We start from the raw sequence: 15076 nt of genomic DNA on the forward strand, positions 1-15076 counted from the left end.
AATGTAATTATAGAAGATTCCTTAAATTTTTATTTTATTTTATTTTTTGTTCTTTATGTTGTTCTAACTAACGTGAATTAGAAATATATCAAGTGTCTGGATGAGCTAAGTTGGATCCGATGACCTATTCATATAGAACGTTAGAGGTTCTAAGGTGGTTCCTTGGGGAGGAGCACTTCAATATATAAGTTAGTAAGCGAGTTTAATAGATTGGCGATTGAACTAGTTAAGATGAACTGATATCTAGGGGTGAGTAAATGAATAGGTTCTACTTAGAACTGAATAGAATCGACCTTGAATTGATTCTATTCAATTTATTACATGGTAAGGTTTAGTTCCAAATTCTTGAAACGAATCCTCACTAAGATTAGTTCCTGGGTCAAGGTGTTTACCCTATCTAAACTGACCCGATGAACTGGCCTTGAAACTACACTTGACTTGAAATAAACCCTAAAATATTTTTGAAGATGTGGAGATTTGAAGTCAAGCACTTATGGTTACAAAATCCATAGTCTCATTTGACCATTGAGTTACTAAGTGGTTTGATAATTTGTTTTCATTTTAATATTTAAATGTATATAATAAATAATGCAAAAGGTAATATTTACAAAATTTAAGTTATAATGACAAGTTTTGAATCATATGTTAATATATATGTTATGACAAACTACAATATAGATAATATAAGTTTTTAATTATAGTATTATTAGGGTAAATTACAAAGACCCCCCTGTACTTTATTTTGTGACAAAGGCCCTCCTGTACTATGACCATGAGACAAAGAACCCCCATGACAGTTAAGTCAGATGATAGAATGCGTTAAATTACTAAAATACCCTACCAAACCTTTTTTATTTTTTTTTGTTTTGCCCTTTTTCTCTTAAAACCTATTTAACCTATTGTTTTATCTTTCTTTTTCTCTCCCTCACCGTCCTCTCTTTGGCCATGAGGAGAACTAAAGGATGGATACGACCCTTCAGTTCAACACCTCATAACTCGGAAAACTGTGCCTCCTCTATCTCTTATTTTCTCTCCTCAGAAAAATAAAAATAGAGGAAGACACCGAAAGAGTGAATGACTGCGCCTCCTATATGAGGTTGGTGTTGGTCTGGGAGTTACTAATTAGCCATAAATATGGCTATGGCCTGCCATGATTTAACTGGATTTCTTAGGAGCTCTACTGTTAGATACCCAATGCTCTTTTTTTCCCTACTTTTTGCTTTATCTACTTTTCTTGTATATTCAATTTCCAAATATAATGTGGAAGTGTTCTTTGATGTATTTTGTCTACTAAAAAAATTCTGTAGTATTAATTCCTCCTTTGTTCCCATCGATGGGATTGAAGACAAAATACAAGAAATCGACGCCGGCTGTTTTGTTTCTTCGGTACTCCGATATGACCATGATTCCTTCTCAAAATCTTTTTAATCATCAACACTACGACGGTTATGATGGTGGGAGTGGTTGTAGAGAAAGTTGTTATACCGGAAGTTGCGTTGGTCTTATGAGCCGAATATCAGGGTATGGCCCTTGTAACCAAGCGTGCTTAGGATCGGAATCTGATCTGGTGGTCGGTCAAATGGCTGAAGATGACTCCAGAACCAGTAGCCTCAATGAAGCCGGTTCCAGCTCCAAGGGATTGCATTGCAATTCAAAATAGAATTGAAGAAAACAACGAAATGATGGAAACAAGGTCCCAGAATGCAGAGGCCATATGGAAGCGAAAATCGGAGAAACAATATACCTTTCATTCTCTGTATGCGTTTTCGGATTTCTTGAGCGCAGGCTTCGCAATGCATGTGGACCTTCAAAACTACTATAATCACTTGCAGCTACATAAAACAAACACCAACTTATGTTGAGATGGAATCTTTAGAAGCTAATCAGAGAGATCTGAAGATCTTTCTCTTTACGACCATTTTATGTTAAGATGAACTAACCTCTTCTTTCTTCTCCTCTGGTTTAGCGTTTTCTTTGTTCTCTTCATCCTTCTTAGGTTCTTCGGCCGGTGGTTTCGGGATCGGAGTAAGCAGCTCCACCTGCTTATGATTTTTTCTGAACTCTGTCCAGCACCTTCAACGGATCTGCCCCTTAACCACCACCTTATGCGTCCTGCAATCGGTCTGAATGTCCTGCAATCAGTGATTACATGACGGGAAGAACCGAGTTTAAGCATAATCAGATGGAACCAACCACTCCAACAGTCAGATTGGTGGAGCTCGATCTATTACCACCCAGCGGCAGTGGCGGCGACAGTAGTGGTGGTACCAATATCATCGGTACGCCTTTGTTCTTGCCGCACCAGAGGACCACTTTGAGTTTTCCTCAACCTGAGGTCCCATGGGGATATAGGCCTAAACCCATGGAATCCAACGGTTTCATCATCTTCTTATTCTCCCATGCTACTGCCTGCAACTTATTCGCCCGACAGTTTCAACAACCGACTTTAGATGTTGTTAGTCCGAGCTGATGAAGATAACAGAAGAGAGAAGAGAGAAGAAGAAACAAAGTACAGGGGAAGGGCAAGAAGAGAGATTGGGGGAGAGAGAGAAATTGAAGGAACGAAAGGGTAATATTGGAAGGTCTGGGAAGACGAAGAATGTTATAACGACCTTTTTGGATGAGAGGTTAACGGAAGGGGGGGTCTTTGTCTCACGGTCATAGTACAAGGGGGTGTTGGGATTAAAAAAATATTGTAATGACCTTTTTGGATGGAAGGGGGTCTTTGTCTCACGGTCATAGTACAAAGGGGGTATTTGTTGCAACACAAAGTACAGGGGGGTCTTTGTCACAGACCCCAGTACAAGGGGATCTTTATAATTTACCCATATTATTATTATTATTATTATTATTATTGAAAATTAAGTTTTTAAAATACATGTTTCATTTTTCTTTTGAAGGGGAAGAGTAAAAAAGGAACAGGTTCCATGAATAGATTTTGGAACCAATTCTGGAACTGTCAAGTCTAGAATTGACCATATAATTGACCTTTATAGGGTACGTTTTACTTATAAGAACTAGAATCGACCCTTATAGGGTAAGTTGTAGGTTCTGCCATGAAATCAAACCAAACGGACCCATATTCATCCCTACTAATAGCCAAGTTAGAGAGTCCAAAAAGTTAATGAGTGAGAGGATGTAGAAAAGGGAAACACCTTGGGCAGCATGCTCTTAAATACATACTAGGAGTACCTTTCTGCTTCTCATTTGAGGGACATTTGTTGTATCTCAAGCTTGTCCTTGATTGAGGTTCTAGGAGTGAGTTTGCACTTTTTTGCGTGAGAGATTGGGTAGTTATGAGTTACAACCTCTTTAATTGGGTCCAATTATGGTGTGAAAAATTTAATGATGAACGGAAACCCTTGGCCTCTCAAAGCATGGAAGCTGAGGTCATACAGTGGGGGAAGCGGAAATGAAATTATAAAGTGAGGAAGCATGTCAATTAACAGTGTGCATGTGGTTTATGGTCGTTTCCATATCATGTGGGAAAAACTTTTTGATTCAATTATGATATCCAAAAAAAAAAACTAAAAATTTAGGGGTACAAAACTCTTTCAATCTCATGCCTTTAATTCTATATATCTTTTATCAAGGTATCGTGTCTAAGACTCAATGCGAACATTTCATGAATTCTTGAGGGGGTGTGCTCATTGCAAGTTTGGATCCCCTACCCACACTCTCATTATGATTATACGTTGAATTCCCTCGCCATTCTCCTTCTCATTGATCAACATCATTAAATATTTTCAATTTAATTTATTGGAATCTTTTTGATATTAACATTAGGGATTATAGTTGATAAAGGTAAAATTTGGGTCAATAAAAATAATTTTTTAAAAAAATAAGAAAAAGTATAAAAAAAAAGGTAAAAATACTGTTCCTCTTATAGACCACCGAATAAATCTACCCACTGGCCTCTATTTTTTTTCTTTCCTCTTCCTCCTCCTCCTCCTCCTCCTTCCTCTTTCTTCTTCTTGGAGCAAAGCTGCGATGAAGAAGAGAATGAAAGAGTTTTGTCCGCCTTTGTCCTCCCCTTTGGTCATCCTCTTTGCCATCTTTTCTGCACCTTTGGTCATCCCCTCCACCTTCTTCTTTTCTTCTCCTTTGAAAGAGCTTCGTCCACCTTCGTCCTCCCCTCTGGTCCTCCCCTCTGCCTTCTTTTCTACACCTCTGGTCATCCCCTCCACCTTCTTCTTTTCTTCTTCTTTGAAAGAGCTTCGTCCACCTTCATCCTCCTCCTCCTCCAAGTAGTGCTTGATGAGGAAAAACAGAGACCATGCATTCCATTAAACTGGTTTAAAGGTGGAAGGCGGATGAAGATCTTTCAATGGCGATCTTGGCGATGGCCATCGAAACTCCTCCAGGTAGTGCTGAGCTCTAGGCGCCGAGCATACTCATCTCTCAAAGTCAGGGTTTAGGAGGGTGGGGTTGAGGGGTAAAGACAAAAGCAGTGAACTGATTGGACTCTCCTGGAATCTGAATTTGGGACTCCGGAATGGTAAAAGAATTCCTTGAAAGTTGGAATCGGCACAAAACGAAACGAAGCTAACCGAACGGTGGTTAACCGAATGAAGCTAATCGAAAGAGCCCATCGAAAGAAGAAGAAGAAAAGAGTGGTGGTTAACCAGTGTAGATGTGAACACCGATGGCGATGAGGAAAATGGTGATGAGACCGAAATAGATGATGGTATGCACCAGAATGGATACACCACTTGTTTGCATGTTCCCAAACTCTACTATTCTGTTCCTTCCTGGTAGCTGGAACAACAGCCTCGACCTCAACAGCACGAACAACACCACCGCTACAACCACCAGACCCCAATCCACCATTCTCTCTCTCTCTAGTATCTCTCTTCTTCGTACAAGCAATAAAGAGCTACAGGTAATGATAAAAAATAAAGACAACAAAATGGACTGACAAAGCAGACAAGAAGAACAGACTACAAAAAAGGGAGGGGAGAAAATCTCCTGTCCGGTCGGGGCCGAATAACACGGGGAACAAAACTCCTCTTCTTCTTTTGCTTGACGATGAAGCGCTTTCATGGCCATCAATAAGGAGGAAGAGGAGGAAAGAAAAAGAGACCAGAGGTGGGGAGATTTATTCGGTGGTTTGAAGGAAGAAGAAGACTCAAAAGTTGTCTTTATCACCTATAATTCTTTAACATTACAATATTACATACCAGAGATGGGAATCGTGGGTGGTTATTCCTCATAGAAACATTCCTCACACTGATCTCACAGCGCATCTCACCTTGCACCAGGAATATCTCTTCATGGACAATAACATAAAAGGGAAATGTTTCTTGATATGCAGCTTAGGCTTGTGAGATTGGTGTGAGGAGCAGATCTGGACTCACTTGTGACTTTGTGAGGCCCATTGGCCACATCATTGAGATTCGAGAGGTTCGGATCTCCGTATTGATAAACTCTTCCCACATCTTTTACCTAAGGACGCGCTTGTATTAGGAATGGAATATCTTGCATATCATTTGTGGGAGATGTTCCAAATAGGGCTGTCAATGGTGTGAACTGATTGAGCCTGAACCGGTTGGGCCGATTTTGGTTTTTAATTATTATCAGTTTGGGACTGATTTCACCTAATCCCTAATTGTTTCAGACCCGACCCAATGTATGTATTGGCTCCGGCTAAAAGACCCCATAGGGTCTGGTTAGTTGTACCCAGTCCAACCCATACCCAATCAGTTGACAACCCTACTTCCCAATTCCGTTCGGCCGGTTTGATCCGTGGCCGTGCCCTCTATTTGAAGGGTGCCAACTGCCAACGCTAGTGACCATCTCAACTACTGGGTCACTTGCGTGTCAACAAGTCATGGTTGGTCCGACAGATCGGTTCAACCGCGGGTTGAAAACACTGAAATGGTACTAAGGTTCAGATTCTAGAATTGTGGTGTGCAGTGCAATTGTAAAGCACACAAGAAAATAGATTTGTGCGCGTAGCAAGTCGGTGGCCATAGCACTAGGCTACTAGCCATGGGGTTGCCGAAGAGTTTTTTGCTGACTGTAGCACCAACACGTTTTGCTTTCGCCGGCTGAAAGACGGAGGCCGCGAGCGGCAACTGACATGGCTGCGGACGGAAAACTAAGCATATACAGAGCTTCGAGAAGCATAAAAAGGAAGGAGAACTCCCTATATAATGCTCTTCGGTCGATTTACGAGGACTCTATCTTTGTCGGAGAAATCTCTGAGCTCTGGCCTGACCTTCCCCTCCTCGCCAATCTTCGATGTGGCCTCTGGTACTCTCCCAACTTCGAATCCACCTGTTATTTCAAATCAACCGATGGCCATTGTAACAACTGGTCCTTTAACACCTCTCGCCTCAATCTCCATGTTGCTCATCTTGCCGGTACATCTAATCCCTCTCCTCTCTATTTCTCTCTTTTCAAACTTCAAGCTTATAATCTCTTTTCGTTCCTAAGACGCTAAGTGGATCGAGTAAAAGGGATACTTGGAAAGATGCTTGCTTTATTTGCTATATGTTTTCAGTGCTTATTTTGATTGATGTTTTATGGTATTTTTCCTTTTTCATGGTTACAATTTTTTAGAATTGAGTGCTATCTTTTCGTTTTTGTTGGATAGGACAGAAGGGTGGGTGTATCATAGTTGATTCTACACGAAGAGGAAAGCGGTTTCCGGACAGCATGTCGAAGACGATACCCATATGGACCTGTGTCCTGAACAGGGCACTTCGCAATTATTCAAGGAAAATGTGCGAAAATGAAAACATTTGGAGGATGGAGACGGTAAGTACTGATAATATTTGTGAGGTCATGGCTCATGATTTGATGGTCATATATTTTGTACTAGATTACCATATGTTACTCATAAACTAGACTAGAAAGACTGAGTTCATAAATCTGGTAGCTAGGGTATGCCTCGTTGCAAGATATACGTGGACCACCCGTATTTGTATGTTGGAAGGTACGGATCTTTAATGTTTTTTTTATTAAGAAATTGTCTACACCCATTCATGGCTAGAATATTTTGTCATATTCAGTGTTTTAAAAGTTGCACCTACGCACACTGGGAAGGCAAATTTTTTGGCATGTGCCTCGCTTGAACCCTGCAACACCACTTTCAAACCACCTGAAATAGGAGTTCACCTCTATTCCTCCTGTAGGATTTACTTATTTTATGGTGATTAATGTTGCTGAACACTTAGGTGGGTGGCATGTTCAAAATATGAGCAAGAGAGACAGGTCAGTTTGGGCAGTGATTCCCCTGCCCGTCATTTGGGCTACATGGTTGGAAAGAAACGTTTGGCTCTTCTACAACAAAAAGAACTCACTAGAGTCTGTAATTAACTATGTTTTGATATGATTAGGGATTGATTCTCTGCTAGCAATATATACAATGGAGAGTTCTGCCATTCTTTTTTGTCTATAGACTTTTTTTGGCTCTTAATATAATGCAATACCTTACTTTACCTTTTTCGGTAAAAAAGTTAAATTATGAATACACTGTTACATCATCATTGGGAGCTTAGCATGCAATCAGTGCTGAAACATCACATAATAGATACCCGGGTAACACCCTCAACATGCTGTGAAGAATGTAGACAGAAACCTGAAGGCATGCTCAGAAAGAACAAGAGCATTATGGATTATTACCTTTTTTCTTTTTGTGTTGTTGGAACTTTAGTATCCCATAAAATAAAACTGACCCCATGGAACAATATCAACTCAATTCAACTGAGTCTTGCCCCAACTATATTGGGCCAGCTACATGCATCCTATTCTTCCAGTTTGCTCTTTTTCAGTACCATGTCATTGTTAAGTTATGGGCCCTTAAATATTTTCACTCCAACACATGAAAGAATCTGCATATCAAATTAGGAAAAAACCAAATGTCCATCACAAGTTCGTTAATTTCCATAGTAGAACACCCAAACCCCTCCTCAAGAAGGCATTTGCAGATTTTTTGTAAGAGTTAGAATCAAGGTTCTGCTCCTGCAAAAAACAAGCTATTAGTATAAACCAAATGCTCCGCATTCGAATTTGAGGTGCATTCTACCCTGTGGTAACCTGCAGAGGTAAGAGTTGATATTGTTGAACTTCACTCATAAATGTTTATGCATTACCTATTGGTGCCTATTCATTTTAACAGGAGTTGAATTCTAACGTGGCTGCCAATACTCAACTTGTATCTCTTGATTGGGATTGTTCCTTGCATCTTCCCCTCTGGATCTCCAAAACCGAGAGAGCATCTATTGAGGATCGTTTAGAGCAATGGACCAAGCAGTTGGAAGCTAGTGGTGCTGATGTTGGCTCTCTTGCTTTGTCCTTGAAAAAGCCTCTACGCCCCTTATGGATTTCACAAAAAACTGTTATCTGGTTGAATGAAGTTCCTGATTGTGATTCTTGGGATTTCACACCCATCATCCTTGTCTCTGCATCCTCATCAAGTAGCATATTTCAGCAGAGGACAACTTCAGAGTTCAGTTGGCATTATATATCAGGAGCAGGAGATGATGAAGAAAGTTGGGCAAGGGGCTTAACACCTAATCTTTTCCGGAAGCATATGTATGATCTGATAAACTCAGGGCCTGATGTATGCAATCAGAAGGTAGCTGATATTGTAGAAAAGGATAGAGTTTATCGTTCTCAACGAGGACAGAGTGCTCCCCAGGTCACTGTCAAGCCTCGGAAGTTGCCAGTGAGTAATGGTCATACTGATAATGAAGACAAGTTTCTAACCAGTAACAGCCATATATCCGATGAGGATTCGTCGTTGTACTCTGAGATTTCAAACAGGAACACTGATGTGGAGTCCTTTGGTGAAAGTCATGCAATTTATTGGCTTGGTTCAACCAATCTTGCTGTGGGGGGAACTAGTCAACTTGGTATGCATTGTGCTGATGCAGATAAGTTTTTTTGTTATCTGCTAGAACATGTGAAATTCCTGTAATAACGGTTTTGGTTATAAAATTATATACTTAACTGCAATTTTTGAATATTGTCAACTGCTGCATCTGACATTTATTTTAAAATGCTGTATGATTTTAATTCTCTTAAGGCTTTATGTTTTTCCTCATTGATAGTTGATAAAAGGAGAAACGACTTTTTATTACTATAATTTTAGGTTTTTATTTGATACTATTTTTATGCCTCCTTTGATATGTTAATGAAATAAAATGGTTTACACATGAGTTCTGACATTTTTGTTAGTTTCACCCCCACCACCAAAAGAAAAAAAAGGAAGGGTGCAACTTGGGTGGGCTTGGGCTGAGAATTTGTTAAAATTTGAATGGGTCTGGTCCGAGGGCCTTGGCCTGATGCTGTGTGAATTCTTCAAATTGAGTGCCCCCTAAAAAGGATCCATAAAGAGATATTAGTTGAAATTATTTTGCTACCTGTTTGGGATATTATCCCTTTTGCCATTTGTTGGAATTTGGAAAATATTGAAAGAAAGAAATAGATGGGTTTCTGACTACCAAGAGGTTTTCTTTTGCTTTAATGTGGATGTTGGTAAGTTCCTAATGGATTGGGCTTTGGTTGTTGGAGAGTTTAAGGCAGTCAAGCATAGAGATTTTGTATATAGCTGGTATATAATATGGAGTGTAGGGAGTTGTATGCGGTAAACATCACATCTGACTTTGGGCTGGTTCTATACATTTTTATACTCATTATTTAAAAAAATTTTTGGGTTACCCATAGAAGATGCTAAAAGTCAAAGAAATAGAGAATATTTTACCATATGATATTTCTCTGCCCTGTCCAAAAAATAAAGCACCCCTATCTTCACTGTAAGATTTTATTTATTTTTATTTCTTACTGCACATTAATCATAGAATTGCATGTGTACTTAGAAATCTTTTTTGGCAGCTTGGTCATGCATGACCAACCAGAAAATCCAATGCTGTTTTGTCCCTAATAAATAATGGGAAATTTGTATTAGATAGAATAGAGAAAATAAAAAAAAATGTACAAAAAAATCTAAAACAAGCTAGTATACTTTAGAATGGGCAGTCCTGCATTTTCTTTTTTTTTTTTTTTTCTTTTTATTGTCTGAATATTGAGGAGCCAAGACCATTCCAATGCTCCTTTTCATTATTGGTAAACCAACAATTAGGACAAGAATGAAAATTAAAGCTTCTATTAAATACATGTAGACTCAATGCATAGACTCATTATTCATAAAAAAGATGCATATAAACTCATTGCCCTGTATTTCAAGATTAAAAAATAAAAGAACTAGTGCAAATATATAATAACAGATTCAGATGCTCGAGAAATGAGCACTAGCTGTTAAGTGATACTGTGAAATCTTTGATTTTGTGAACTCAGAACCGGGAAAAATGTTGCAGGGAGGTGAGAATTTAATGCTGATAAATCAATCAGCCTCCTGGAATTATTTTCATTCATAATAGCATAGAACAATTTGGGTATTATTTCTTTCAACTTGAACATTGTTTACTGGCATGGTATAAACAAGTGGAATTAAAAATAATTTGCCTGCTCATTCTTAACCGATAAGGGCTGCACAATGCTTTTCCTCCTTGTTCATGGTCACATAAACTACTATGATCTGTTTACTTTCTAGTTTTTTTTTTTTTTGATAAATTACTTTCTAGTTTTTATTATTATCCAGTAATCTGACCCTTCTCTTCATTCTGTGATGCACAGCTGCAGATGTGTCTAATTTTGATTGCATATTGAATTGTGACAATGAGTGGATATCCACCTTTCTTCAGGATGGTGAATTGTATTTGCATTTACCTATGATGGTGTGTAATGAAAATGCTAAATGTTCATGAAATAATTGCTTATTTTGTACTTGCAAGTTTCAATCATAGGATTTTGATATTCTTTTGCTTTATCTTGTTGTGTTTGGTCAGACCTCAAAGTTGGATCGGTTTTCCTTGCTAAGCAATCTTCCGTCTGCAGTTCATTTTGCAAAGTTGAACCTAAGAAAAGGGAAAACACTTCTAGTTTGCTGTCATACCGGTGAGAGAACAACTTATTGGATCTTAGCTTGTTATGTTAAATTGTCATTGAGTGTGCCAAAGGGTTATGTGTTAATACTCACTAGTACCTTTTATTTGCAGGGGAAGATATTAGTATATGTGTATGCCTTGCCATTTTAACAACCTTGTTCGATGATAGAGGTCAGTCCTTTACTGTACTTGCTCCCTCTTGTCAAAATTTCTGAATAAATTTCTAAAAACCACAGTGCCCACATATATTATTGATTTATTTTACATCTCATTTCTATTGTTGATCCCTCTTGGAACCCACAGTATGGTAAATATAAACTGGTGCCGTTATGTTTGTGACAAACATAATATATCATGAGAATCTTGTCACTCACTACACGATACTAGGAAAAAGTTGCAGTTTGTTTCTGTATCTCTGACTTGTACATTAATGCTGCATTTTTATATCCACCAGGAACTTTTGATGATGGGAAGTCCTTCAATGAAACATGTATAACCAAATTAGAAATGCGGAGGCGGTTAGTGTTTCTCTGTAAATATGCAATAAATGCCCGACCATCTAGAGGAAATCTGAAGCAGGTCTTTAGTTTTCTTAACAAAGGTAGAATTGATTCAGTTTTGTAAAATAGACATCCGCATTTGAAAACCCAGTTGGTAGTATACTTTTGTTATGACTTTGATTCTTATGGAAATTGCTGGGGAAAATATGGGAAATGAAAGGAAATGGTATCCGGTACCCCCCCCCCCCCCAAAGGAAAAGAAAAAAAAAAAAAAACTCCTGACATTCTAGAATTCATAAAAAAATTCCTTGTCATGTTATCTATTTTGCAAGTAAACTTGTGTTAGGAGCCATATGGCGCTGTGGTCCAGGTCATTCCCAAAGACCTGATCCAGCCCTATTACACGGTCTAGTAGTTTAGTTGTGCAGAATTTTGGGGCTGGTTTTACTTTTTACCTGTTCTCACTTGTGTATGTGTGTATATATGCATGTATTATGTATCGAGATGTATGCATGCATGTATTATGTATCGAAATTATAACCAGGATTTATTGAATCAGATTGGACTGGATAAACATATTACATAGAGGGTCTGGCTCAGGTCCGTATGTTTTGATCTTTTTCTACCCTGACCCAGCAAAACAAACCCACCACGAGTGACCAGATCCATTGACCCATATGTTAGCAAAATGTGGTACTGTTGGGATGCCCTTCTATAACCACCACGTGCGCCATTTACAGAATCTGAACCCACCATCAAGGTTGATTTGCCCTAGAAGATTACCTACCTGAAAAATATAAGATCAAACCACTTTAACTATGTAAATATGTACAGCGTAAATACATATAAAATATAAAGTTTTGCACTCTACATATTTGCATTTGCACTCCTTACAAACTCAGTCTTAGGAAAAATCCATGCTGCCTGGAAGACATGATTACCCGAAGGGTTTTGGCCAATCAAACCCTCTCTTCATGAAATTTTGATGAATACCACCTGATTGGTTGCTTTTTTTTGTGACACAAGTGGAATTTTAAGTCCTCCATTTGAACTCTAGTAGTAACTTTTCACCATCTGATGCTGTCCAGCTTGATTGAAGTGAGTTTTGGTGCAAGTGATCTTTAATGTCAAATTGATGTATAAGATCAATTTTTCCATCCGAAACCCCACAAAATTAGACCAAGTAAAATATGGGATTGGTTCAAGTGAATTTTGGTTGGGCTTGGGCGGGTTCGGATTGTTTAGGGTGGAAAGTTATCGTACTCATGTTTTGTATTCTTTTTATCTTTTATTTTGGCTATAAAGTTAGATACCATTATAATTGTAAAATCAAAGTAAAGCTATGTAAGAAGATGGATGGATTTTCGTTTTATTTTTTGCCTTTTTATTTATTTTAATATAAATATTAGTTATACATAATCATTTAATTTCACTTATTGCATGTCATAATTATATATATAGAGAGAGAGAGAGTACAATCTTCCCTGCTTATCAGAACTCTTTTTTTATTGAAATGGTAAGGAACATAAAATCTTTTTCCGACGCCTCTTACGGTCTTATCAAATTTATAGTTGACTATGCATTGTATGGGTTCAGTCACTAATGGCTTTACATAGAGAAATCTGGTTAATAGAGCATTTAAGACAAAATTAACTGTTAGAAATCTGCTAGCAAATTGGCTATTAGAAATCCATTAATCCAATTAGCTGTTAGAATTTCTTTTGATGAGTCTAAATGTAATTCCAATATTCTTTCCATATAAAAATATTAGTTAACTAATATTAGATTTGGTTGAAAATTAACTAATATTTAAAATAAAATCTAAATATTTTAATATAAATATTAGTTAATTTTCAAAAAAAAAAGTTGCATTTCCTACAGCTGAGTCACCCATACTCCAACATTGACATTTCCAAAAGGAATAGCCACATGGTAGATGGAATGGAGGCGTCCTGAAAAATCCAGCAACTGCAACCCAAAATATGCTGTCATTCGGCTAAGAAATGAGATTGGATCTATTCCCAATACAGGGTCTCAACAATCAGTCCCAACGGCCATTGCAGCCGTGCATTGGGAATATCTCCCAGGTGAGGTGTTCCCCATGTACAACTGCAATGGCTGTTGGGACCACATACAGACTCCTATTTTTGGTAGAAGCTTTTTTTCGTAGCATGACTCAATTAAAGCAGTTCAATCAAAGCCTTTATGCTTCCAAAGGGGCCCTATATAACCTTGTCTCCTTTTTTTATTATTGCGGAGCACTGTATCACACTATCACCCTCTTTATGTGGTGTGGTCATTTGATGCTAAGAAGCCCTTTTCCCCCTTTTTCACGTGGGAAAAGAAGCCGCCTCTTCAAGAGTTCACTTTTGCTGTGACCACGGTCCCAGTACGCACATGTACAAGGAAGGACAAATACATCAAACCACTGTTTTCAAAACCAGATCGGACCGGATGGTTGGACTGGAAAATTGGGACCGATTCCATTTTCTTCTAAAACTGTTTTTTCCCCCAAAATTGTTTATTTTGGTCAGTAAACCGCTGAACCTGCCAATTAACCGTTTGAACTGTTTAAGCTGTTCAGACGGTTTTGGCCATTTTTTTGATTTTTTATATTTTGTCAGAACGGGTCAATCGTTCAGGTTGAACAATTGGACCGTTCGAACCGGTAATCAGACCCCTGACCGATTCGTTTTTAAAACTCATGCATCAAGCGATCAATTCTTTTTTTTTTTTTTTTTTTGTGTGTGTGTGTGTGTGAGTGATAGTTAAAAGCAGATCTGCATATGCCATCTTATTCAAGGCTTGCCTAAGTTGATTGAGGAGGAGGAAATCCCATTGCATTATTGGCCAATATAACGTGTGTTTGAGCATGTGGTCGATATAAAGGGTGTCCCCCCCTCTACATTGCAATTAATGCTTGTTCCCTGCAACATTTCTCCCTTCTTTCTGTCATGCGTCTACTCAATGTAACAGTAACAGTGTAATACATACACACCAAAAAAAAAATAAAAGTCCTGTCCTTCAAGAAACAAGAGTACATGCAATATGCAAGGTATGAACGAGCTGGTTGGTAAGGTTTTCTGAATCTCGCCTGTACCTGGGTTGGAGGATGGGGTAGGGCTACCCCTGTTTTGTAGCCCTTCAAAAGGTATGAAGAAAAGAATGTAGATATATACTACCAAATCTAGGTACATAGTATGAGTTAGACAACTCCATTTTATTTTAAACAAGTATTATGGAATACTATATGAAACAAAGTGAGGAGTGACATATCTACTTATTTGTGGTTTCCAAATAGTCTTGCAAGGGTCAATACATTTCATCAGATGAGAATTAGTAGTGGCGGCACAAAGACAATCTAATCTAGTGGAAATTAAATCACTAGGATTTACTATCCTTGGCTCCACTTTAGCTAATGGCTGGTATGGCCAGAACTCTTCATGGGCCATCATCCTGGATTTACATGAAGCGTGTGCCGTGGATCCACCAAGCCACAATTAATGGGAAAACCAAGGTCCATGCTAGCCCCATTGGATGTTTTAGATCAATTGATATTTTATTTATATGGAATTGGGAACTTGGAAGCCGTAATTTAGTTTTAATGACGTAGCCCGACTT

At 38.4% G+C, this 15076-nt stretch overlaps 2 protein-coding genes and 1 long non-coding RNA gene across 6 annotated transcripts; 1 reads left to right on the forward strand and 2 right to left on the reverse strand.

The window, feature by feature from the left end:
* Positions 1 to 1580: 1580 nt before the first annotated feature.
* Positions 1581 to 2579, reverse strand: LOC148842513 (uncharacterized). Its single transcript, XR_016103642.1, has 2 exons — positions 1941 to 2579; positions 1581 to 1832 (listed from the first exon to the last, which is right to left on the reverse strand). It is a non-coding gene; the product is annotated as an uncharacterized LOC148842513 (long non-coding RNA).
* A 1405-nt stretch (positions 2580 to 3984) lies between these two features.
* On the reverse strand, positions 3985 to 4845 carry LOC148842514 (uncharacterized). The gene has a single exon (XM_088956648.1). The coding sequence runs from the start codon at positions 4828 to 4830 to the stop codon at positions 4621 to 4623; it is 210 nt and encodes a 69-aa protein (XP_088812774.1). The 5' UTR covers positions 4831 to 4845; the 3' UTR covers positions 3985 to 4620.
* Positions 4846 to 5912: 1067 nt separating this feature from the next.
* On the forward strand, positions 5913 to 11674 carry LOC148842515 (initiator tRNA phosphoribosyl transferase family protein). 4 transcript variants are annotated; one of them, XM_088959336.1, is made up of 8 exons: positions 5944 to 6365; positions 6599 to 6762; positions 6884 to 6940; positions 8126 to 8861; positions 10645 to 10745; positions 10857 to 10965; positions 11067 to 11126; positions 11410 to 11674. In XM_088959336.1, the coding sequence occupies exons 1-8, from the start codon at positions 6083 to 6085 to the stop codon at positions 11577 to 11579; spliced, it is 1680 nt and encodes a 559-aa protein (XP_088815462.1). In that variant the 5' UTR covers positions 5944 to 6082; the 3' UTR covers positions 11580 to 11674. The 4 variants fall into 4 exon arrangements, with proteins under 4 accessions (XP_088815464.1, XP_088815462.1, XP_088815465.1 ...); XM_088959339.1 differs by having other exon boundaries at positions 6097 to 6365; positions 6604 to 6762; XM_088959338.1 differs by lacking the exon at positions 6884 to 6940 and having other exon boundaries at positions 5913 to 6365.
* Positions 11675 to 15076: the final 3402 nt, after the last annotated feature.

This window comes from Nelumbo lutea, chromosome 8, assembly GCF_056320005.1.
Source record: "Nelumbo lutea isolate HS-2025 chromosome 8, American lotus-T2T, whole genome shotgun sequence".
Taxonomy (NCBI): domain Eukaryota; kingdom Viridiplantae; phylum Streptophyta; class Magnoliopsida; order Proteales; family Nelumbonaceae; genus Nelumbo; species Nelumbo lutea.